Source organism: Eupeodes corollae, chromosome 1 (assembly GCF_945859685.1).
Source record: "Eupeodes corollae chromosome 1, idEupCoro1.1, whole genome shotgun sequence".
Classification (NCBI taxonomy): Eukaryota; Metazoa; Arthropoda; class Insecta; order Diptera; family Syrphidae; genus Eupeodes; species Eupeodes corollae.
In genome coordinates, this window is record NC_079147.1 from 306,279,555 (window position 1) to 306,305,600 (window position 26,046).

General features: G+C 32.6%; 2 protein-coding genes across 2 annotated transcripts; one reads left to right on the forward strand and one right to left on the reverse strand.

Moving 5' to 3' along the window:
• On the forward strand, positions 1 to 13,864 carry LOC129942422 (insulin-degrading enzyme). Its single transcript, XM_056051346.1, has 18 exons — positions 1 to 155; positions 374 to 443; positions 505 to 663; positions 855 to 986; positions 10,055 to 10,325; positions 10,394 to 10,622; positions 10,686 to 10,888; positions 10,947 to 11,032; positions 11,093 to 11,207; positions 11,266 to 11,403; positions 11,465 to 11,671; positions 11,732 to 12,082; positions 12,139 to 12,370; positions 12,437 to 12,643; positions 12,705 to 12,862; positions 12,923 to 13,057; positions 13,115 to 13,324; positions 13,384 to 13,864. Exons 2-18 carry the CDS (start codon positions 385 to 387, stop codon positions 13,597 to 13,599), a joined length of 3,108 nt encoding a protein of 1,035 aa, XP_055907321.1. The 5' UTR covers positions 1 to 155; positions 374 to 384; the 3' UTR covers positions 13,600 to 13,864.
• On the reverse strand, positions 13,694 to 25,839 carry LOC129942423 (uncharacterized). The gene is made up of 5 exons (XM_056051347.1): positions 25,401 to 25,839; positions 14,804 to 14,929; positions 14,360 to 14,740; positions 14,054 to 14,241; positions 13,694 to 13,985 (listed from the first exon to the last, which is right to left on the reverse strand). Exons 1-5 carry the CDS (start codon positions 25,504 to 25,506, stop codon positions 13,848 to 13,850), a joined length of 939 nt encoding a protein of 312 aa, XP_055907322.1. The 5' UTR covers positions 25,507 to 25,839; the 3' UTR covers positions 13,694 to 13,847.
• Positions 25,840 to 26,046: the final 207 nt, after the last annotated feature.

Sequence of the window (26,046 nt, forward strand, 5' to 3'; positions counted from 1 at the left end):
ATCACTTTCTTCTTTGTCTATTTTTTCGTCTCTGAAAATTTTTTTGACAAGAAATGCAGAAATTTATCCTTTTTCATGAATCGTAATTCGTGAGGGCGAACAAATCTCATTGCAAAAATCGAATTCAAAATTCTAAATTATAACCCCTACAAAACGTAAGTACTCGCAACTCGCACGTAACCCTCATTATTGAGAGATGAGAATCAAAAATAAAGAAAATTATTAAAATCGATTATTTATCGTACTTTTTTGTGTTGTGTTGGCCACGAATCGTAAATCAGGTTTATCAACTTCATCATCACCATCATCGTCTTCGTCATAAATAAACACTTTGCTGTTGAAAAACAAAATAAATAAATTCTCTACTTCTTAGGTACGCGCTAAATGTTGATTCGTCAAGCGACAAAATTTACCTTCGCACTATGTGAATCGCATTTATCAAGGTTTGCCAACAAGATAAAATAATTAAGTAGAAATTATTAAATTGAAAAATATTATTTTCAGGCAATCGAATATAACAACGCAAGGCATCAAATTCAAACAACGTTTTATACACAACAGCAGCAGTAGCAATAACATAAGAAGCACAACTTTAAGTATGGAAGGAACATGCGTAAACAAAATCCCAGTCAAGAAACCAAAGGAGTTCGAAAACCTAACCAGGTTTGTAAATGTTTCTGAACTAACATAAAAAGAAGTTCTAACATTGTTCATGAGTTAATGATGATGATGTCACAATAAGATAAAAATAAATCATCATTTTTTCTCATCCTATCATCTATCATCGATTCTGATTCATAATATAAAAAGTGCGTCACATCTCTCTTACCAAGTCATGTTTATGAATTTCACAGGTTAACTATCGCAAAGTCGCAACAGGACAGTCGAGATTATCGTGGTCTTCAATTAGACAATGGCATGAAGGTGTTGCTCATCAGTGACCCGAAGACGGATGTCTCTGCTGCAGCTCTATCCGTGGAAGTTGGGTAAGTTAATTTAAGTTTAATTGGTTACAGCAGCAAAATTTAGACGCTAAAACGACAGCATCCAACTTTAGTGCCAACTCCCCGATTTAGTCACGGGGAAGTTATTATATTCGATAGTTAGAGCGATGGTTCAGTGTAGTCAATAAAAAAAACGGGATTTCATACCCAAATCTCCATTCCTATCTTTAGTTTCGATATATGAATATTTGATCTGTGCAGTTTTAACCTTGATGTAGTTTGGGGGGACTTACTCCCGAACCTCCAGCTATACAGTTGCAACCAAACTAAACACAAATGTCTATTAAGTATGTACCGTTATGGAAAATAAAGTAAATGTAGAGAACACAAATCGAGTGAGGACATGCACTCTCTTCAGAAATGGTTAAGCCGCGAAAGAAGAAGAAATTCCCAGTGACACCCAATACAATAATAAAATTGAGCAGCGGTGCCAGTAAAGTCGTTGAGGCTCTTTCAAAGGACCTGATTAAATTCTCATACTCTGAAAAAGAAGCTGTTGAGGAGGGTTGGAAATAATATCATCTGCTGACAATGTCTAGTACTAAGTTAACCTCAACATATAAAAAGATAGGTGAAAGGAAATCTACCAAAGTCTACAGGGATGAGACAGGGTGTTCTAAAACACTTACCAAAGTTATGGTGGACGTAATGCATCTAATGAAAAATAGAGCTATAATCGAGAAAATATTAAATATGTCCGAGACTACAAATACCTTGACATTACTGTTACAAATAATTTAAATATGGATAAACACTTGAAGGAAAAATTGGTTAAGGCGAAAGCTGCTATTAATATGACCTGGAAACAATGCTTCATGAATAAGTGTATAGCACATACTAGCAAGCAGTGGAATAGTTTTATCACTAATATAGATGTCAAATTAACTTCTAAGATCGATATCTTCAACGCGGTTACCAGGGCTATTCTCGGTTATGGAGCACAAGTATGGGGGGACTTACAACTTCTACAAAAAAGTACTGGGTCTGCCAAGTGTGACGCCTAACTATGTCTTGAACCTTGAATGCCAGTTGAAACCTGTCTTTGAGTACACGATGAGATGTCATATGTACTATGTGGGAAGATTTCTCAGTGCTTACGCAATTAACAGGTTACCATCATTTTTAGCCAAGCTGATAATTGAAAAAAAGATTTTCTGGTTTAGGAGTTGGGAAAATAGCCTCAATCGGAGAGATATAGAACAGTTGGACGAGATCGTGACCAACAAAACTCTGTTAAAGCTGGTTGTGGATGGCGTAGCAGTTAAAACAATCGAGCGCGAGCACTTAGAGTCTCTGCAAAGAGCACAACAAACGAGAACACACAGCTTATACCATTTGCTTGATTAGACTGCTGGTGAAGTTTACGTCTTGGATGACTGAGATGTCTCCAAAATTCGCTGGATACTGAAAACAAGAGCAGGGCTCACAATGCTCAATGGAACACGAAGCACAGAAACTGAAAATTTAAATTTTACTCCCTGCAATTCAAACGAAGAAGTGACCCTTGCACATTTTGTGGGAACTTGCCCAATTTTAAGAAGTATTCGCCGAGAGACATTAGGAAATGGTTCACTTGATATGAACACTATAATAGATTTCTTAAATGGAATAAAGGATTGGAACTGCATCATCAAATACTTACAAATAGCACTGAATTATCGCCAACAACACATAAATGAATTTAACAACAAGAATTTGAAACGTATCTTAATTATATTTTTGCCCTAAAAATAATTATAAATCTAGGGAAGCTTTTAGAAAAAATTGTATTTATTGCGACAGACGACAAAAGTCATTGTTGAACCTTTTTGTTTAAAGAAATAATAACACATTTGTTAAATTATTACTAATTCTATACAAACTAAATCAAATCATAAAAATATAAGAAATAATTTAATGTGTGGATAAAGTGAAATAAACAACATTACTAACTTACTTTCTAGTAGCAAGCAGGAGCTGAGAGTTTACTTTTGTATGGATCGCAGGTATGAAGATGTAAAAAGTACAAGTCTGTTGAAATACTCCTAACACACTTTATAAATAGAATATTTAGTACCGAAAAATACGGCAAACTACGTTATAATGCTGGAAACGGGTCTCTCTCCTTTCTTTATACAAACATTGAAGTTACAAGCGGATTTCTTGCTAAACTTGTTTAAAATGAATGATTTAGAGTGGCCATAAAAGCGATACAAGATCAAAATAGTTGGTATCGAGAGTGGCAAGATCTTGCTTAAGAATTTGAAATTAAAATAAATTTACCCATCGAGGATTTAGCAACAGCTAAAAACATCTTGTGTGAACTCACTTCAAAAGTTGATGAGAAATGTAGAGCTGATTATGTTGCTGAAGCATCTAATTCCTTGCACAGGGCAACTTACAGCAGATTAAATCACAACCTTGCAGAGAACAACTATTTTAAGGATTCCAATAATGTCCGTGTGATTTCTTTGAACTAATAGATTTAAATTTAATTCCACACATACCTGATTTACCCCTAGAGTGTAATATGTGCAACCTATCAAAAAGAGAGGGTACTGTCCACTTCTTGGGAAAATGCCCCATTCTCAGAGAAATCAGAAGGAATGTATTCAGAAAAGACTTTTATCGAAAAAACAAAGTGATAAGTTTATTGAATGAAATTAATGTTGTCAATCTTTACGATTTTTGCAAATGAACGAAAATTTCTGATTGTGTTTCTATTCACTGTTTTTTAAATTGTCTATCATGAACTGAGTATAGTTCAAAAATTATAAATTACTTTTTTAATATTGAAAAGTAATTATATTGAAGGCTTTTTACATTCATTGTGTTTTGTTGTCAATCTGGCAGACGGCAATCGCCATGCTATAATGATTTTTGTAAACATTTTTGGTATGTAATGTATTTTTACTTTAATTCAATAAAATCTGTAAATATCTATCTATCACTTACCAAACATGTCAGAAATTCGAAAGCAAAGCATATTGTCCAGAAACAGATTAAATTTTCATCCAAGTCATATAGTACCAAGTAAAGTGGTAAATTCATCAAAGTATTCGTAAAATTGAAAAAACAAAACAGATTTTATAACTTAGCAGGCCTCAACTATGCTTATTGATAATTAATGTAATGGTAACAACTCATTGGCTACCCTCTTCATCTCATTTATTTAGAGGGTGAGGCGTCTCCAACCTAAATCCTTATCTTATCTAAGTCTTATCTCAAACCATTTTATTAACTTCCCATAGGAAGTTATTGTAATGGGTCCGATTTGTCAAATTGATAATTTTGACATTTCTCGACGTTTCAAGGTCCCTAGAGTCGAAATAAAAGATTTTTAGAAAGATTTCTGTGCGTGCGTGTGTACGTACGTTCGTACGTCCGTACGTTCGCGACGTTTTTTTCGTCGTGCATAGCTCAAGAACCAGAAGAGATATCAACTTCAAATTAATTTTGTTATACAGATAATATGACAGAAAGATGCAGAAAGGGCTCTCAAGAAAATTGCGTGGGTGGTTTTTTTTACCATAGCAGTTTAAAAAAAAGGTGAAAATTTTGGTTAACCCTAAATATCTTACGAACCAAAAACGCTAGAGACTTGAATTTAATTTTATATAATAAACTGTAACGTGATCTCAAAGAAATATATTTTTTGAAAAAAATTTATCGAACGGTTTTTTTCCTAATTAAAAAAAAAATGAAAAAAAAAAATTTGTCACCTCCTAAATTTAACGACTAACATATGATTTCATCTCCAAAACATTTTTGAGCAACGGAGAATAATGTTTTTGAAATCTGATAAAATTTTGAGAAAAATCGAATTGACAGTTTTTTTATAAAAAATAAAAAACTAAAAAAAAACATTACTCAAAGTTCGTAAAAATTAAATATCGATTCAAATATCTTTTCAAAAACTTAAAATTTAGGCTTCTAACTATTTTTTTCTTATAAGAAATATTGTTTTCAACATTCAGTAAAATTTTGAAAAAATCGAATTGACAGTTTTTTTTTACAAAAAATAAAAACCTAAAAAAAAATTAATAAAAGTTGGTAAAAATTGATTTTCGACTCAAATATCTTTTCAAAACCTTGAGATATTGGCTTAAATTCACTTTTATCTTTCAAAAAATATTGTTGTCAACATTCAGTAAAATTTTGAACAAAATCGAATAGACAGTTTTTTTTATAAAAAATTAAAAACCGAACATAAATTAACAAAAGTTGGTAAAAATTGAATATGGATTCAAATATCTTTTCAAAAACTTGAAAGTTAGACTTCAAACTTATTTTATCTTATAAGAAATATTGTTTTAAGCATTCTGAAAGATGTTGAGAAAAATCGAATTGACAGTTTTTTTACAAAAAATAAAAACCTTAAAAAAAAAATTATAAAAGTTCGTAAAAATTGATTTTCGACTCAAATATCTTCTCGAAAATTGTAGATATTGTCTTTTAACTACTTTTATATTTCAAAAAATATTGTTGTTAACATTTAGTAAAATTTTGAAAAAAAATCTAATTGATAGTTTTTGTACAAAAAATTAAATACCTTAAAAAAAATTTAACAAAAGTTGGTAAAAATTGATTTTCGACTCAAATATCTTTTCAAAACTATAAAATATTGGCTTCAAACTAATTTTATCTTATAAGAAATATTGTTTTCAACATTCGATAGAATTTTGAATAAAATCAAATTGACGGTTTTTTACAAAAAATAAAACTCTAAAAAAAACAATACTAAAACTTGGTAAAAATTTACTTTCGACTCAAATAGCTTTTTAAAAATTAAAAATATTGGCTTCAAACTTATTTTATTTTACAGAAAATATTGTTTTCGATATTCAGTGATTTTTATATAAAAATCCAACAGTCCGTTTTTCATAAAAAATAAAATCTATTAAAAATAGTACGCAAATTTGGTAAAATTGATACTAGTACATATAGACAAACTTTTAAGCAAGACAAATCGACAGACGGGATGGAAAGTTATCAGTGTGGGTCGCATCCCAGCCTCTTTTTTTAATTTTTATTTGGAAACATTAGGAAAAGGCTAAATTTCAATTTAAAAAAAAACTAACAACTAAAATCTAAGAAAATGACAAGAGAGGAGGATATCAATGTCGTTATTCGAGAGCCGTAGGACATATGTTTAAAATGGCTTACTTGGTTCGATGAGATAAAAGGGAGGAATAGAAAGAAATCGAACTTAATTTGACGTAGCAGGGTTGAAGAATCTGTATTACCTTCAAGCAATATGTTTAAAAACAAAATATCAACTTTTTGATGGCGTTGAGCTACAAATTGTAGACCCATTGAATTAACAATTATTTTAAGACAATTCTGGTAAAAACTAATTAATCTTTTTTAAATTAACAAGAATGATATTCATAAGAAAGTAACGATACATTGCAAACTCATTCAAGATTAGGTCTTATAAAAGTAATAAAGGGTGATTTTCTAGATATTATCTCTTTTGCAACACTGGTTTAAACAGCTAACACACGTTTCGTGTTTTGTTTCACTGTCAAACATCTTCAGTTTGGTCTATAAAACCTTGAATTGTCTTACAAACGAACAACGCTTGCAAATTATTGAATTTTATTATCAAAATGCGTGCTCTGTTAAGAAAGTTCATCGCACGATTCTTCCATTTAATTGTGTTCAGCGATGAAGCTCATTTTTGACTCAATGGATACGTAAATAAGGAAAACTGTCGATTTTGGAGTGAATATCAGCCAGAAGCATTGTAAGGCAGTTTGGTGCGGTTTATGAGCTGATGGCATCATTGGACCGTACTTTATTTTTACGTATTTTTTGCCCAAAATGCAAGAGCTTGACTGGCATGACATGTGGGTTCAACAAGACGGTGCCACATGCCACAAAGCAGGCGAAAAAAGGACTTGTTAAGAGGCGAGATCGATAAACATTTAATTTCACGTTCGGGACCGGTCAATTGGCCGCCTAGATCGGGCAATTTAACGCCTTTCGACTATTTTTTGTGGGGCTATGTAAAAGCTCATGTCTATACAGACAAGCCCCCTTCAATTGACGCATTGGAAGACAACATTAAAGAATTTATTCGTGAGATACCTCCCGAAATGTTGGAAAGAGTATGCCAAAATTGGACTAAGCGGATGGACCATTTGATGCGCAGTAAAGGTCAACATTTACCTAAAATAATCTTCAAACATTAAATTATATGTACTGTCGATTGAAATAAAGATTTCATGCCTTGAATTTTTTCATGTCATCCACAAAACATATAAAGAGAACAATCTTTCAAAATAAGACGGATACCATTTACCGTAAGAACAAAAATTAGAAGTTGATGGTGATTTCCTTGAGGAATTACAAATAAGGAAAGGATAGGTTTTAAAAGTGATCAACGAAAAAGAACAATGTAAGAATGCTCTCAACCAACGAATAATTCTTGGTAGAAAGCCGAAATATTTGATTCTCAAGAGACTTCAATGTCTTAGGAAAGAATTCAATAAGGTTTTAAGATATTGGCTTACCACTAAGAAAGCCCTCAATAGAGTGAATACTGAATACTGTGAACTCCAGTCAAAAATTCAGTGCATAAAATCATGGTATAACTTATGCTTTTAAAGAAATTGGTAGGGTCACGGGTCGTAAATTTTTCGACATACTGTCCAAGTTAAGTGCATTTAAGGATTTTCACTCCACTAATTATTCCGAAATAGCAACAGATGACACTAATTTTGAAAATGAAGTGATCTCCACCGTAAATTTGTTCAAACAAACCAATTCTGAAACTTTGACATTTTCATCAAATAAGTTCGCCTGTTCTCCAGGAATATTACCGTTCACTTCTCTAAACATTATCAATGTCTATAGATCATCGCTTAATAGCAAAAAATCATCAGGCATTCACACCTTTTAAAATTTAATTTTAAAAAAATGCCCGTTCTCTCTGGACACTGTGTTATCAATTATATTAACCACTGTATTAATATTGGGTAATTTTCGACATTATGGAAACAAGCAAAGATCTTACCAATATCAAAGAAAAAGGCAAGTCGAAAGGTTGACAGCTTTCGACCGATCTCGCTTCTCTCAAACATCGGGAAGCTTTTCGAATGGGTGCTGGTTAATCCATTAAACACGTTCTGTTAAGATGAAAACATCATTCCAAGAAAACAATTTGTTTTTTAAAAAAGGCAACTCCACTGAACATGCATTGCATCCTTTCCAAGATAAAGTAGTTCACAATCTTAGGAATAAAACGTGTACAGTGTGCTTAGATATTGACCTTGAAAAAGCGGTCGATTCGCTTTGGCACTTTGTTCTAATTGTTAAACTCATCACTAATAGAACTTCTGCAATATATATAGGTTCTGAACACACCCCTTATTCCCCGTTAATACAGGCGTCGCTCAAGGGTCCATTTAAGGCCCACTTTTGTTTAATATCTTTTTGCATGATTTTCCTCTTTCATATCCCACATCGGATGAACTGGGTTCTATTCACTATGCCGATGACTCAATTGTATTCGAAAGTGATGTTCGGCCAACCTTAGCCCTTAACAAAATAAAGCAAAGACTACCACTTGTGGAAAATTATTTTAAGAAATGGAGACTAAAAAGTAACCCTAGAAAATGTGGATTGCTTGCTTTCGAAATGTGAGCGGAAAAGGACATTACCTTGCAGTTAAAGAGAGTAAATCCCTTAAACTTACAATAAATAAGTTTGAAATACCATTACGTTCAGAAACAAAGCATCTTGGCGTCAATTTTCAAAACCGATTTCTCTTTAATAAACATGGTAGGATGATTATAAAAAAGTCAAACAATGCAGCTGGTTCATTAAAAATACTATTTAACTCGATATCCCTGCAAAAGAACACCAAAATTCTAATTTATAAGACATTAACAAGACCAATTCTAACGTACGGATTCTGCACTGAGTTTACCATATCACCAACAGTTGCCAAAGTATTCGAGAAATTTGAGCGACAGATCCTGTAAAAAATGGTATTTCAACAAAACAATCTACGATTCAACACAAGTAACACCCATAATGCAGTACCAATCAGACCGATTTTTGAAAAGATAGTGCGCACAATCTCTCATTGAAACTCACGAATAGGATCCTTCATGGAATCGAACACCACTGACAGTGTTAATGAAAACTTTAACCTTTCACCATTTAATTGTCTCAACGAGGGGTCAATCGCTCTTTTAAGACTAGATACAAATTCGGGCCGAATTCCGTTCTATGAAAAGGCAACTCCTTGGAATTATAGAGGTTGATTAAAAAAAGTTACATGCACAATTGTTATTAACATAAAACCTTAAATTTTGATTATCAGAGTATTCTATAATAATGTAATAGATAGCAATGAGACTAGTATTATTCTTAACCGGAAGTGCGTCAAGGTTCAGTCAACTACTGAACTCGGGGTAGTCAGAAGATTATTCTAGGTTTTTTTGTTGTAAGCTTAGTTTTAGTCCTAGTCTGTAAGTTATTATCAGCCAGTAAAGAGAAAAGCAGCTATAGTTGTCGGAAGCAAGCAACTAAAATTAGAGCAATATATTTCAGGATTAAGAAACCATTATACTATGAATTTCAATTATACAAAATTTAAACAATTTTGATCTAGCTCAGACAGATCTCAAGACGAGCAAAACTGAATATTATTTGTAACTGAAAACTGATTGAATGTGTCTCAGTAAAAAAAATTAAGAAAGCCCTGTTAAAAGGTTGAAAATATTGATTTTGTATGAATTAAAAATTAATGAGTCACAAACACACATTTTTTGTGAAAATATCTTTTAGTTTATTTATTTTATTAATAACTGATTGTTATTCTGAATAAAGCCAACAAAATTTAAAAAACAATCATTTAACAAGTTTTTTTTTAATATGATTAAGAAAAGAAGGTAGCATTGAAAATGTATATTGGTTAGAAGATGTGAAGTTTGATAAAATGAAACTCGGTGGAAGTTCCTCTAAATTTTCTTATATTGGTGACCATAAAGAAGCACTTTGAGTCGGACAAGAATTCATGACATTTTTTCATAATATAATTCAATTCTCTTTTTCAGTCACATGTCCGACCCCGATAACTTACCTGGTTTGGCTCATTTCTGTGAGCATATGCTTTTCCTTGGCACCGAAAAGTATCCAAATGAGAATGGTTATGCAATGTATGTGTCTCAAAATAGTGGTAGCTGCAATGCAGCCACATACTCGCATATGACCAAATATCATTTCCATGTTGCATCAGACAAACTTGATGGAGCTTTGGATCGTTTTGCTCAGTTCTTTATTTCACCATTATTCACTCCTAGTGCTACTGATCGTGAAATCAATGCTGTAAGTTTAGAATTTAACTATTAAAATAAATCTTTTATTATGTTATCCTCTTTTTTCTTTTATAAAAGGTCAATTCAGAGTATGAAAAGAATCTTTCAAGTGATATCTGGAGAGTGAGGCAAGTTAACAAGCATCTGGCTAAGCCAAATCATCCATATAGTAAATTTGGAAGTGGTAATAAGAAATCGCTGTGCGATGTACCCAAAAGTATGGACATTGATGTTCGAGAAGAACTCTTGAAATTCCACAAGAAATGGTATTCGTCTAATATAATGAGTCTTGCTGTTGTTGGAAAAGGTTTGTTTGATATGCAAATTTTTAGTTTATTGCTCAGCTTCTTGCTTAAATTTTGAATTTTAGAGTCGTTGAATGAATTGGAAGATATGGTTATTTCAAAATTCGCTACCATCGAAAACAAAAAAGTTGAACTGCCAGTTTGGCGAGGAAATCCCTTTGATGACAGTCAGTATGGTAGGAAATTGCTGGTCACACCAGTCAAGGATATAAGATCGTTGACAATTAGTTTCACCACAGACGATCTCAGCGAGCACTACAAGTCTTCGGTAAGAATTATTTTCATCCCTCAGAACTGTGTCAATGTTTTAACTTTTATCCATTTAGCCTGATAGTTACTTAATTCACTTGGTTGGTCATGAAGCAAAAGGTAGCATTCTTTATGAACTCCGTAAACGTGGTTGGTGTAATGAGTAAGTTTCCTACATATTTCTGTTCCAAAATCTAAGTTAAAAGTGTTCTCTTCTTAAAAGTTTAATTGCTGGACACAATAATACAGTTCGAGGATTTGGCTTCCTGGAAATTGTTGTTGACCTAACACAGGATGGCATGGAGCACATCGATGATATTGTCCATATTATATTCCAGGTTAGAATAACCAAGAAACTAATTAAGTTACAAAATTGTGAAGGTATTTTCTTTCTAGTACATTCGAATGCTACGGGAAGAAGGCCCCCAAAAATGGATTTTCGATGAATGCTGCGACATTAATAAGATGCACTTTAGGTTCAAGGACAAGGATTTGCCAGAAAATCTGGTTACTAATGTGGTTGCTTCTATGCAGGTTTGTTATTTTCTTTTGTTTATATTTTGAGTGGAGTTTTTTCTTGTGAACCTGCTTACAGATGTATCCACTAGAAGAAGTTTTGACGGCACCGTACCTTACCAACGAATGGAATCCGGAGCTTATAACTAGCCTCCTCAATGAATTGGTACCGGAGAAATGCCGCATTATAATTGTGAGTCAAAGTTTGGAGCCACAAGCTTTGAAGAGTGAACCTTGGTATGGCACCAAATATGATACAGTGGAAATCGATCCCGAAACAATCAAAGTGGGTTTTGTTTTTTCTTTCCTTTAACCAACTCAAAAATTGTTTGATATGATTTTTTAGCGTTGGAGTAGCTGCGAGCGCAATGAAAACTTAACTCTGCCTGCCCCAAATGATTTCATTCCAACTGATTTCAATCTAATGCCACTCGACCCGGACATGGGTAAGAACCCGCTGGTCATTTTGGACACACCGATTCTTCGCGTCTGGCACAAACAAGATGATGAGTTCCTGACTCCCAAGGTTGCAATGAATTTTGACTTCTCCAATCCAATGGTTTATTCCGATCCACTTAATTGCAATCTTAATCGAATGTTAGTTGCATTGCTCAAAGATCAACTCAACGACTATCTTTATGACGCTGAATTGGCTGGTTTGAAATTAGAAATTATGAATACTTCATCGGGAATAAGTGTAAGATTTTGTTAGCTTTCTTAACTTGTTTGTTATTTATCTTTCGTTGATTTTAGGTAAATATTAAAGGTTACAATCACAAACAGGACGTTTTGCTTGCCAAAGTTTTGGATCATCTTTTCGATTTTAAAATCGATGAGAAGCGTTTTAATATATTGAAAGAGGATTATATAAGATCGTTGAAGAACTTCAAGGCAGAGCAGCCATTCCAACATGCTATTTATTACCTGGCTCTGATACTTACTGAGAATGCATGGTCTAAAAATGAATTGCTTGATGCAATGACATGTAAGTTCGTCAATTTTCTCTGATGTATTCGTACTTTGTTTGAATAGAAGATTTGTTTTTGTTCAGTGGTTACAAAGGAACGTGTTGAATACTTTGCTAAGGAATTCTTCTCGAGATTGCATACTGAGTGCTTCATTTATGGTAATGCTACCAAACAACGTGCTCTCGATATCTCGAGTATTATAAATAAGAAGCTTGAAACGACAAATTCTATAATACTGCCACTGTTAGCGCGACAAATGTTAAAGAAGCGAGAGTACAAATTGTGTAATGGTATGTTTGGGGCGATACAAATATAAATTATGACTTCTCATTGCCATTGTCGACTTTTTAGGGGAAAGCTATTTGTTTGAGAACACCAATGAGTTCCACAAGACTTCTTGTGCAGAGTTATATTTGCAATGCGGTCCACAAAATGATCGATCAATGGTGTTGGTGGATCTTGTCTCACAAATTCTTACAGAACCATGTTACGATGTCTTAAGAACAAAGGTAAGTTACAGGTGTGTCTTTGTATTAAAATATTTGTATAAAAAGCAATTTTGTTTCTAGGAACAACTTGGTTATATTGTTTTCTGTGGTTCTCGAAAAGTAAACGGTGGAACTGGTCTGCGAATTTTAGTCCAATCAACAAGACATCCATCGTATGTTGAGGATCGCATTGAAAACTTTATTGAAGACATTGTGGTAAGATATTCAAAACATTTTATGTCTGCAAAACAAAATTCCAATATTTTTGTGTAGAAAAAAGTTGAAGAGATGCCTGCTGATGAATTCGAAAACCACAAAGAAGCACTTGCCAACAAGAAATTAGAGAAAGCCAAGAGTTTTTGGGTGCAGTTTTCGCAACTCTTCAATGAAATCACTCTCAGTCAGTATCATTTTGATAGATCCGAAACTGAAGTGGCTATCTTACGAAAACTCACAAAGGAAGAATTAATGGAATATATGAAAGTAAGTCAACTAAAAATGTATTCGAGATGTGAAATTTTAAAATATTTCTGTTTTGATAGGCTCACATTAGCCGCGATGGTCCAGAACGCCATGTTCTCTCAGTGCACATCGTTTCGACGCAATTTGACAAAGAGGCTGACGCTGCAGACTTAACCAATATGGAGCGTCATACTAAATTAAACGATTTATCAGCATTCAAATCAAGCAAAGAATTATATCCAGTAGCTAGGCCGTATTTGGATATTAGATCCAAGGGTGCTAGAAGCAAGTTGTAAATTAAATATATAGTTTTTTTTTTAAACTGTTTATGGTTTTTATGATCAGTTTTGTTTTGTTTTTCTTTTTTTAACAAATAAAATTAAACAATAATTAAAGTTGCATTATTTAGGAAAATTTTTAACAGCATGTATTAAATGAAAAGTTTGTAGTACACTTTTTTTGCATATATAACTAAAATATCAGTACCTACAAAATTCATAGTTTTATCTTCTTCATTTTAAAAAACAAAAATAGAAATAAAAAATCATAAATATAGAGATATTTGAATGAGTAATGAATTATTCTTTGAATACGTTGGAGATATTAGAGCACTCATTGGAATTGGGAACCCACTATCTAATGTACTGAATTCTTGAGATTCTAAATCATTTGAACCGTTATTCTGAAACAAAGTTAAATCAAATTTAAATTAGTGTTTTAAATTAAATGTTTAAGGCATTTATAACTTACCTGATCTAAAATTGAGATCTTATAATTGAATAGTACTTTTTCGTCAATATGCTTAAATATACCTCCTGTGTCCAGGACTATGTTGTTCATGAACTTATCACGATTCTCAAAAACTGCATAAACAAGATGAAGATACAGAAAATCTCGACGAAGGTGATTGAAAGATGCCTTGATTCGAAGTGGTTTTCCTAAAAGTTTAAATTTAGTTAAAATTTCAAAGGACTTCGAAAATAATTTCAAGTGCCCACTGTGGCGTATGCGTAACTTTTATATGACTAATTTGTATGTTACTTCTTAAAAACTTACCTTTTATTGAAAAAACTGGACTTTCAACTCTGCCACTTGAACCATTTATGTGTTGTGTAAAATTCTCAAGCTTCCAAAAATAAGAAAACGATTTCTCTTTAAATGGATGATTTTTTGTAGTTAATGATTTTAAATTAGGTTTAGATTTCTTTGGGGAAATTGTTGTCTCTTCTAATGCCGGTGAAACTGTTGTCTGTAGTTCTGGAATTGTGATTGGAGATTTCGTAGTGTGTACAAATTCTTGAGTGGAAACTGATGGTTTTGTTTTGATTGGAATATCATTGATGTTTCTACTTCGAATATCTCTAAGAAGTAATTTAATTTCTTGTAGTTCTTTGTATAATTTTGTCTCCAAATTGTGAAGAGCTAAGTTCATTTCAACTGTAATAAAGGAATGTTGAATGTCATGTTAATCTATGACTATTTTCTCAATCATATATTTACCGGATCCACAAACTCCTTGAAGGGTTTTTGTTGTAATTGCTTCAGCACTTGCTCGCACTTCACCTGCTGTAACTGTGCAAACAGCTTTTTGTATCTCATGAGGATCATCTGGGTTTGTTGAATTATCTTAGGGACATAGAAATAGTTAAGATTAGAAAGGTAAATGACAAAGGGAGTTTTTGACTAATGTTTTGATCATTTATTTTTCATATTTTGAGTTGTTATTGCATATGCACATAATGAGCTTTACTTACTCGTACCAGGTTTTATACCTTTGTTTGGTGAAAGTGGTTCTAGCAAATATGTTTACGAACTATCTTACTCTTGAATTTTGACGTCAGTTTAAAAAAAGTATTTCGTTATAATTTATAAGGCTTTACACAATCTAATCGTGTCGTTAAAGTGCTGAGGGACACAGTCATCATTAGATTAACAAACGACACTGACAATGGCCTCAACATTGAACGCTTACACTCTTACAATTAATCTGCCTCCACAGTAAAATCCTTGAACCGGCTTTATAAAAAAAAATGTAAACAAAACAAAACACAAGAGGAAGTCATACGTACAGGGTTTTCCAATAAGATGTTTTATTTCGATTTAAAAAAAATAGGATTTTTTTCATTTTTTAGTAGAAATCAATGTATGTTAATTTTACTGTAAAGTTGAAGGTTTAACATTAGCCATATAAATGATATCAGCTAAACTGCCGCCTCGGCTACGGTTGTAGCCCCATATCATTTTTTTTTAATTTTCCATAGTACATATGTCCAAATCGCAAATTTGGGGCTGTATATCGTCAATAACTTGACATATTACAACTTTAACGTGTTGAATCGATTGTGGAGCGATGCAATATGCCTTATCGTTCACGCAACCCAAAAAAATCAAAAGATTGAAAAGTTTTCATGTGGTATTGTAATTTTGTTGTTGTGCCATTTCTGTAGTTAATTTTGACAATTTCAGCGCAATGTTGAAGAGGGTATTGTCCAATTTTAAGTAATGACAAAGAATTTACTTGTGAAGTGTCAAAAGTTACAACTGTCCAAACATCGGGCTATTCAAAACGAAGCCTATTGTTGGATACCCCTATAATGTACAATGTACGAGTATCAGAACACACACCTACCAGACACTGTTTAGTGGGGATTGGGATACTTTCAGTGGGGTTTATTTAATAATAAGGCTTATTCATTTTCTAGCTTGATATATTTAACAATTTGTTTGCAATTGTTAATTTTATATACTTAATATGTTCCTTCTTTGTATGTCTTTATATGGATTCTTAATTAGAGAGTTTAAACCGGTCATGTTTTACAGTCATGCATTTAATAATATTCAAAACAAACGATTTCAACAAGAAAGTTAAAGAAATTTATAGCGAAATATCAAAAACAGAAAAAGAGAGAGATGTGCCATAACACAGAAGATATAAATTGAACAACAAAAGTTAGGAACGAGGGGTCTATTTATCTTAATTTCTTAATCAATTGTCTTATAAATTATTGTTAGTCAAATATAATAAACCAGATCTAAAATTATGTTTTAGTTTTTCAAAGATTTTCCGGTCTGATTCTAAATCCGGTACATGTATATGTACAACTTTTTATTGGACGTGTTCAAGATGTAAGATTTTAAAAAAATAAGAGTTTTCGACCTCTAGTCATGACCCGGCCAAAAAGTGGCAAAGCCGAGAAATTCACTCTTTTTTAACTTCCCATAAATCTCAAAATGGTTCGACTAGGAAGAAGCAATTCTCTAGATTCATGTAGTGTCACAACTGACCTTTTCTTTTGGCCTAAGTGTGTGGGTTCTGTTGCAAGATCCTCGGAGTCGAAATAAAAGATTTTTAGAAAGATGTATGCACGTTCGCGACGTTTTTTCCTTCGACCATAGATCAAGAACCAGAAGAGATATCGACTTCAAATAAATTTTGTCATACAGATAATAATGCAGAAAGGGCTCTCAAGAAAATTGCGTGGTTGTATTTTTTTTTACCATAGCAGTTTAAAAAAAAGGTGAACATTTTGGTTAACTCTAGAATTAAATTTTGTATTATATATTGTAACGTGATACCAAACCAGTATATTTTTGGAAAAAAAATTGAATAATGACTCAAATACCTTTTCAAAAATTTGAGATTTGGCTTCCAACTTATTTTAACTTATAAGAAATATTGTTTTTAACATTCAAATTTAAAATAATACTTAACAAAAGTTGGTAAAAATAGATTTGCGACACAAATATCTTTTCCAAAATTTGAGATTTTGGATTGTAACTAATTTTAACTTATAAGAAATATTGTTTTTAACATTCGGAAAACTTGTGAGAAAAATAGAATTGACACTTTTTTTTACAAAAAATAAAAACCTTAACATAAAAATTAATAAAAGCTGTTTAAAATTGAATTTCGACTGAATATCTTTTCCAGGCTTTATGATATTGGTTTCAAAATAGTTTTTTTATTATGGAATATTGTTTTCAACAAAATCCTAAAAAAAAAAAACAATGCTAAAACTTAGTAAAATTTTACTTTCGACTCAAATATATTTTCAAAAATTAAAAATATTATTATATTTATTTTATCTCACAGAAAATATTGTTTTCGACGTTCAGTACCTTTTTATAAAAATACACCGGTCAGTTTTTTTCATACAAAATTTAAATCTACAGATAATAGTACGCAAATTTGGTAAAAACTGATGTTCGGTTCTTGATATCTCTCAAATTAATTTCATTCATCCAATTTGCAAAAATTTTTTAAAAAAATGCTGTAAATTGGTAAAAAATTTCGACTAAAAATCTATTTAGCAAAACTAGATTTTTAAACTAAACTATTTCTTTATATGAAAAATATTATTGGTAATTTAAAAATTTTTAAGAATAATTCAACTGACAACTTTTTTAACCAAACACACAAATTTTGGTAAATCAATAGGGCATTCAAGGCATTCTGATTGGCTTAGTGCAACTACAAAATAAGTTAAAATTTCCCTACAAAATTTCGGCTACAAAGTTAGTGAACACTGATTTTGACTTTTCACAATCAGCTGCAAAGGACACAAGAATTCAAAGTATCTGATTGGCCAGCTGCCAACAAATTGCTTTCCAATTAAGGCAACTTTATTGGGAATTTGAATACAAAGTTTATCAAAAAAAAATCTCCCTTACTATCAAGTCAAGTCTATTTCTGTCAACATGACAGTTGATCACGTTTTTTTCATTTAAGTGAAAGCTTAACTTTATTACTCTTTGATTTATTTATTATCTGCACCATTCCTTTTAATAGTTTGTTTAAAGGCTTCATTGTCATATTGGAAAAGGAATAGCTAATATTTCTTTACAACTCAAAATACAAGTCGTGATGGGCACGTATTGTAATCTTATGATTCATAAATGAATTAATAAAAAGATAAAGAATTGTCTTTTGTGTATTAAAAATGAACTTTATTCTATCAGATCCTAATTGGGAATGATGGCAGACATAGTTTTGGGAATGATGGCAGACATAGTTTTGGGAATGTAAGAATGAAGGAATAGATGTAAAAGAGGAAGATAGTTTAAAAGGAATGAGATCTGTGTTTGACTTAGGGTGCAAACGGAAAGATCACGATGTATCTGTTAGATGTCGTCTCACACGTATCTTGTCTAAGGAGTGTTTTGTAGACAATAATATTCTGGGTAGTCTTTGCACGATCAACTAAAGATAGAAGTTAGTGAAGTAAGATTCTGAGTTTGAAGCTTATGACACTTGACCAACTATCTAGTTGCCTTGGTCAAAATTTATGTGCAAATTAGTCACTTATGTTGTCGAAACCTGCGCGTTCACAAAGCTAGTTAAATTTTGACACTAAAGCTTCATGAATGCGTCCAATTTCTATCATGGCACCGTCAAAACATCCAGCTACATAAGAAAAATCCTCCTTGAGAAAAAAAAAATGCCAGGCTATGTCTGAACAATTTTGTGCAGAGCAGATGGTGTTAGAGAGAAATTTATGATTTGCCGATGAGCCCAATAGCAGGATTCATTCCCAGCCCAATGTAGTGTACGCAAAACCTGTATTAAGGGACTTAAAAACATATTCCTTTGGGTATTGAATTTCAGTTTATTTCCAATTTAAGGCAACATCAACTCGATGGTACTTTTCGTTAATCGAAAACTCTTTTGTCGAAAAATAATTTCCGATCTTGAAGTTAGTTCTTCGTTTAACTTCTATTTGGTCACTATTTTTAACTTCTTCGTTTTCAAAATATTTTTCAAATCTATTCTTTTTTTACAACAGTTTAAAAAAAAAACGTTTTTTTCTATAAACTGTTAAATTCTATTGAAGGATGGCTAAGATGTCGATGGATAAATCAACGCGTTAACCCTAAAATTCAAAATGCATGTTCTTTTTTAAATTCGTCAAAATAAAAACAAAATAGACCATTTCCATTGTATTCTTAACTAATATTTACTGGTGAACCAAAAAGAAAAAATACTTGCAAAATAACAAAACTTTTCACTTTTCAGAAAAAAACTTTCCGTTTGGTGAAACACATTTTGCAAAGAAAAAAACTTTTCAACTCAATATTTTGCGATTGTTATAAATAAATTTTGTGACGCAACAGTCCGATCAGAACTAGGGTCTAGTGTCTTACAACTCTCAACCATTCCTGTGTGAGTACTGTTGTCAGAGTTGGAAGGGACCTAAAGTTTTAAGCCGAAAGCGAACGGCTAATTTGAAAAAGCACTTTTCATGACAAGAATTACTCTTGGAGAATTTATCAATTCCTCGCAAGAGGCAGTGCCCATGAAAACTTTTTTTTATTTAGGTGACACAGGCAGGGATTGAACCCAAGACCTCTGGTATTACAGCACTACAAACTTTTTTTAAATTAATTTTAACTAATTCATTCTTAAGCCTATCTTAAAGCTAGACAAACATTAATAAAACTAGACTAGTTAACCATAACTTACAAATAGCTTACTGGTCTTACACGGACACTCTGAGTTTAACTTTCATACTTAATACTAATGTCTTCGGCCCTAAGATCTATTTTACTGTAATTCCATTTTTAAATTTTTGTATTTATTAGAATTTTAAAAAATTACTTAAAAACTACCTAAAATTAGGTCCTTAATATATAAACTAACTTAAACTAGCTTTTTCACCTATAAACTACTTAAAACTAAAATAATTGTTTTAATCTTTTTTTTCTATTCTACTTAAAACTAAACCCAAAAACTATAAAACAAGTATGTAAGCCGGCCAAGGCTTAAAACCCCATCCTGACTAACCACTATCAACTGCCGATTGAAGCCACCAAAACTGGTTCTCCTGCTTCACCCTATCAGTCCGGTCCCGATCGGACACAGCCTACTGAACCGAAGGAGCTCTGTACAGGAGTACAGGAGTCGCCTATCCACGGTTCTTCGTCTGACGTTGTAGATTAGCGGAACTTCCAATCTATCCTGCATCGGACCGCATCTATCTAAAAAGAGGAATGCCTTTGGTGGAATGAAGCCGCTCAAGCGGCACTTTCAAAATACTCGTCGTTCGGATAGAACGCCCAGAAAATTAAACGTAGGCCGAAGACATAGCTCTTGTAATGTTACCTCGAACGAGTTTTATGATTCGAGCACCGTTGTATTAGGACCTGGTTGGAATGGTAGAGCGCGTTAGAAGATTCGGCTGTTCGATATAAGCTGGTATAGCGCCGTAAACACTGCCGCTCGAACACCCGAAACTTCTCCATCAGGGAAGGGGCAACGTTGAACCGCACAGGACAACCATATACAGTTGTGTTCATAAAAAAAGCAGTGCTGGTCACATTTTATAAGATTGTCAATTATTTAAATAACGAAAATTCTTACAAAAAAAATTACCATCTTACTTGCATCTAACGGTTTTTCATTTTCATATTAGAGACTTTTAGCTTGAAGTTATACCCTACTTTTCCCGATGACCACTCATTATTTCAAACTCTCGGGATATAGAGTGTTTATAAGAACAGCAGTGCTTTTGATTTTATAATTAAAAGTGTTAAAAATTCAATTTTTTTATTTTTCTTCAAGTGAATATTTTACTGTATACAGTTTTAAGTATTTGTAACATACTAACATATAAAAAATTAATAAATCTTTGCTCAAACATAAACAACGGGACGGTCGGGACACTGCACCGAAGAAATTCGAAAACTTATTCGAAAACTGCGTTTGGAGGAAAAAACCTACCAAAATATTCAAAGCAGTTAGTAATGTCTTAAAATGACAAAATAAACCGAAAACACGAGGCCCAAAAAGGATGGCTACCGAAAGAACTGACAGAAAAATTGTTCAGTTAGCAAAACAGAACCCTTCTATAAGCTCTAGGAAAATAAGAAATGGACTTCAACTGTCTGTTAGCGCTGTCACAATACGAAGACGTCTTTTATAAGTGAAGTTACCAGCCACGCAAGGTATCATTCTTGACGAAAAGGCATGTGGCAAAGAGAATGTAGTTTGTTAAAGCGCATAGAGATTGGGCAAAAGAAAAATGGAGGAATGTTCTGTTTAGTGATGAAAGCAAAGTTGTCCTTTTTGGGTCCAAGGGTCGTCGAGAATATGTGAGAAGACCCCTAAATGCAGCATACAGTGAAGCATGGTGGAGGAAAAATTATGATATGGACTTGCTTTTCATATTACGCGGTCGGTCCTATTTATCCTATGGGGGATATGGGGGAGTATGTGAAAATTCTCGAGGAGGTTATGTTACCCTATGCTGAAGAGGAAATGCTTTTGGGTTGGGTATACCAACAAAACTATGACCCAAAGCATACGTCAAAAAAAGGCAAAATCATGGCTTGCGCAGAAAAAATTATCCGTTATGGAGTGGCCCGCTTAATCCCCCGACATTAACTCCATCGCAAATTTGTGGGGGGATGTTAAGAACGCAGTTCATAAAGCACAACCCAAGAATTAGAAAGAATTGTGGGAAGAAGTGCGTGATTCATGGAACGCAATACCAGTCGAGAATTGTCAGGTTTTAGTGGACTCGTAGATGCGAATGGTTATGCAACAAAGTACTAATTGTATGCTAACATTATTTGTATACTTTCATATAACTTATTACAGTTTTTCTTACTTATTATGTAATAGATCTAGTACTTTGTCATGCACTGCTATTTTTATGAACAGCCATATATTTATAAAACGGTTTTTACTGTGACAAAGCTAACGGTAAAAAATCGATAATACTTATTTTCTGTTATTATGAATAAAATATTTTAGTTTGTTATTAGAAGTTTAATGAAATATATTATAACGTTAATATTGAAGGCCTTTTTGTTTAATTTGGAGAGCACTGCTATTTTCATGAGCACAACTGTACAATCATCGGCCGTATGAAGGCCATGTAGCAAATAACCTTCACTCTGGGGTTAAGCTAACTGCTGTAAAATAACCGTATCGTCAAAGTGAAGGCTCCTCTGGCCCTGTCTGGCGAAATATAAACACTGATCTGACTAGATACCGAGATAATTCACTACACTTTTGCTCGTTAATCACTGCCTGTGAATATGCACGAATCCCTTCTGGCCCCAGGCAACGGGGTCCGAACAGAATTGTCTCCGACTTTTGCACATTCCGCTGAATCTTGTCGAAATCACGCTGCAAGAGAACTCTAATAACCTCAACCTTTCTAGCCGTTCTGTACGGAATTAGATCGGTTGCATACGCTCTAGTTTAGACCCCCTACCAGATCCCTGCCGTAAATGCTGAAGAGAATCGGCGAATTAAATCAACCAGAACAGCACCTGTGCATTGTTGTTTTGAATTATTCCATTGGATATCATAAATGAGTTTAGACGTAGCATGAATTGTGTCATGACCCTCCTTGATACCGAACTGTTTATCCGGAAGCCCACTTCGTCAGAGCCCTATTGATGATCTTCTCGAAAACTTTGCTGATGCTCGGAGGAAGATTTATCGACCGAAGATTTGCCGTTTTAGAGTTGTCCTTTCCCTATTTTGGGAGCAGTCCAACGTACTAACTATATCATGCCACGGGTACTACAAATAATTTGCAATTGGTGAACTTAATTTCCAAAGTAAAAGTGCAAAGTTGCTAAGAGACAAGTGTTTGGTAAAATAGGTTCGTAATTTGACGGGACAATTATAAGGCAGAAGATTCAAATACTGGACAATTAAATCCTTTTATAAGGAATTATATAGTTTGGTTAAACAGAAACAAAATTATCTTGCCAATCAGTGTTACGAGGTGTAATTTTTTAAATATAAAAAGGTCTATTTTTGTTCAACCTGTTTCTATTTTTACTTGCGACAAGTTTTAAATTCGTGCAAAATTTCAAACTCGAGATTTTAATCAAACATGATATTCCGATGGTAGAGAAGTCGAAAAAAGTGGGTCCCGCGATTCCGTCCGGTCTGTTTTGTCTGTCTGTCCACGCTCCTACAGCCTAAACCATTGGGTCGATTGAGTTCAAACTTGAAAGGCGTTTTTTTCATTTTTTTTTTAAGATCAAAACTAGTAGTGGCCCCCATACAATTTTTTGGTCAAAAAACGAAAATTCGAATTTTCTCAAAAACAAACCGATAGATTTTTTTTAAAATTTTCTCTAAAATTTTATTTTTTAACTTGGCTTCTTTAAATAAGAAAAATATATTTTTGTATTGCTCAGGAATGGTACCGCCCATAGAACCGTTATTTTGTTTTTTTTTAATTTTCTCAGCAACTTATGAACCGATTTCAATAATAATTTTTCTGAATAAGCTCTTATATTGTTTGAACAATAGTTCATTATCAAAAATTCAATTTTTTATTGTTTGGATTTTTAAAAAAAATATTGAAATCTTTTTTTTCAAAATTCGATATCTCAAAAACGGGTATACATTTTTTTACAAAATTCAAATGTATAGCGTATATTTTTAATCTCCAAGCAACTGCATACCAAAAATATTTTTAGAACAAAATGGAGAAATTTTATATTTAAAAAATTAATTTAAAAAAAAACCGCTCTATTGATTTTCCAATTAAAATTTTGAAAAATCAAGGGTTTTTTGATTTATAAAATGGCATTTAAAATTTTGAATTTGGTACAATTTATGTTTTTTTATAACTATAACTATTGTAAATACCAACTATGGCCGTGAAACGATTATGATATATTTAATCAATAATCTATTTTAAAGTGTCTATCAAGAATTAATATCTTGGTACTTTTGTATAAATGATTTTAAAATATTATTCTTTAAGAATGATTATTCTTAAAGAACAAATACTTAGTACTAGTTAAAGAAAGGTACAACCTCTACAACTACTGCTTAAGTGTCACTTCATAACTAAAATCCAAAACGCACAAGAGCCTGACTGTAACCACCACATGAATAGCAATTTCTTGAACTTCAACGAAAAAAATAACTGAACTAACTCCATGCTTGCGCTGAAAACTTGTAGGAAAGAAGGATACCTACCAATAAAATTCTTTCACTATCATCATAAACATGTCATTATCTATCTAACTGCATAAAGCTGAACACGCGAAGTGAACTATTCTATGTTCGTTTTAGACACCTACCTAACTACACAATCAATAGGTGATTGCTTTACAATTTAAACATACATATTCTTACTCTTTCTTATCTTCAGATAATTTACTTTCCATCCTGGTTCTTCTAACATGAAATTAAAATAAGGCTATCCAATTGAACGAAATAGTTGAATACATAAACAATTGTTTTCGTTAAGTACGGTTACAAGTATATTTCACACTCGGTTTTTTTGACAAATCAAATGGCATTTATATCTTTGAAGACAAACTTTTTTACAGAAATATATTTTTAAATATTATATAGTTACTTTTTTAAACAGACTTTTTGCATACAGGAGCAACTTTTTGCATACAGGAGCAAGTTCGTGCGACCCAGTCGTGCATTTTATTTTTTTAATATTTATGGAAGCAAATTTCATTCAAAATTTTGCATATTTGTATTAAATAGTATTTAAATGTGTATTATTTATACGAATTTCCCTCGATATAGAAAAGGCTTGTTTCTTTACTGGATACTCAAGGTCCTTCATCTATAAGCAAAATAAGTTATTTTGATGTACATAAGTATACCTAACTCCTAAGGATTTTTATAAAAAAAAAAACAAAAATTCATGGTGAAATTACTCAATTATAAGTTCTTATTTTGTTTGCATATTTATTATATGTTTCCTGCCACAAAATAAAATATTTAAAATAGTGATTTCTCTTTAAACGTGTCAGGTTAATCGTATTTTAAACTCTATGGTATAAGATAGTAATCTTTTGTGTTTATAAATATTAAATCCAAAATAGCTTCTGAATCGTAGACGTAATTGGATTAGTTTAAGATTAGTTTTTTTGAAGTTTATTTCTACGAAGAGCACCTGTCCATTGTCCAAGGCTAAATCCACTTCAGTCAACAATATTTTTTTAACAAATTCAAAAGTATAAAGTTTATATTATAGTCACCAGAATGACAATTTAAAAAACAAAAAAAGACACTTTTGTCTGGAGGAAGCAATCGGAGGCACAGGTATTATTAGAAAAGTTTATGCACTCCACTAGCTTATTTTCCTCTGCCTCTCACCTGTAACGACGACGTCTGCATCCGAAACAGAAGCACATTTACAGCCCGCAATAATATAAATAACGCACAGTAAAATCGAATAAAATTTAACACTGTAATAAACCATTTTTTATCAGACAATAGATAGTAACTGCAGCAATAAATCTTTAATATTATTATTATTAATATTATAAACCACGTAAATGATTCCGAAGTTGTTTTGGAACGTACAAATTATTCGAATACAAAAAATCGGAGCCGCCGCGCCGTTGTCAACCCATGCTAGAGGGATGAAAAGTTCTCTTATACTGACTTGACTGTGTCACTTTTGTGGAGTGTGGTATCTCAAATCGAGAGATTAAAAACGTTTCGAAAATACGTGCGAACGCTTTGATGATTTTTAAAAATAGAATTCCTTACAGCCTACATCAATGGACTTGAGGTTTGGGAAACCTACCACTCTAGAAGAAGATTAAAGACTATTGCGAAGGCTGTCATTCGCTTTCCACTTTCGCATTATGAGTGTGGTCTTTCTCAACCCCATCACAAACAAAAATATTGTTATGGCGGAAATAAAAACATAATATTCGGTTGTTTTCATTATTTTGATGATTTTGATGTTCCAAAAATAGAATGTTTGAAATTGGTATAAATATTATTTGGGATG

Excerpts from the sequence above, each read along its gene's own strand:
- LOC129942422 (XM_056051346.1), top strand. The coding sequence starts at position 385 with ATGTTGATTCGTCAAGCGACAAAATTTACCTTCGCACTATGTGAATCG. Across the intron at positions 12,863-12,922 it reads ACGATGTCTTAAGAACAAAG|GAACAACTTGGTTATATTGT; the intron begins GTAAGTTACAGG and ends TTTTGTTTCTAG. Across the intron at positions 13,058-13,114 it reads ACTTTATTGAAGACATTGTG|AAAAAAGTTGAAGAGATGCC; the intron begins GTAAGATATTCA and ends ATTTTTGTGTAG.
- LOC129942423 (XM_056051347.1), bottom strand. The coding sequence starts at position 25,506 with ATGGTTTATTACAGTGTTAAATTTTATTCGATTTTACTGTGCGTTATT. Across the intron at positions 14,741-14,803 it reads TCAAGGAGTTTGTGGATCCG|TTGAAATGAACTTAGCTCTT; the intron begins GTAAATATATGA and ends CCTTTATTACAG. Across the intron at positions 13,986-14,053 it reads AGATCTCAATTTTAGATCAG|AATAACGGTTCAAATGATTT; the intron begins GTAAGTTATAAA and ends ACTTTGTTTCAG.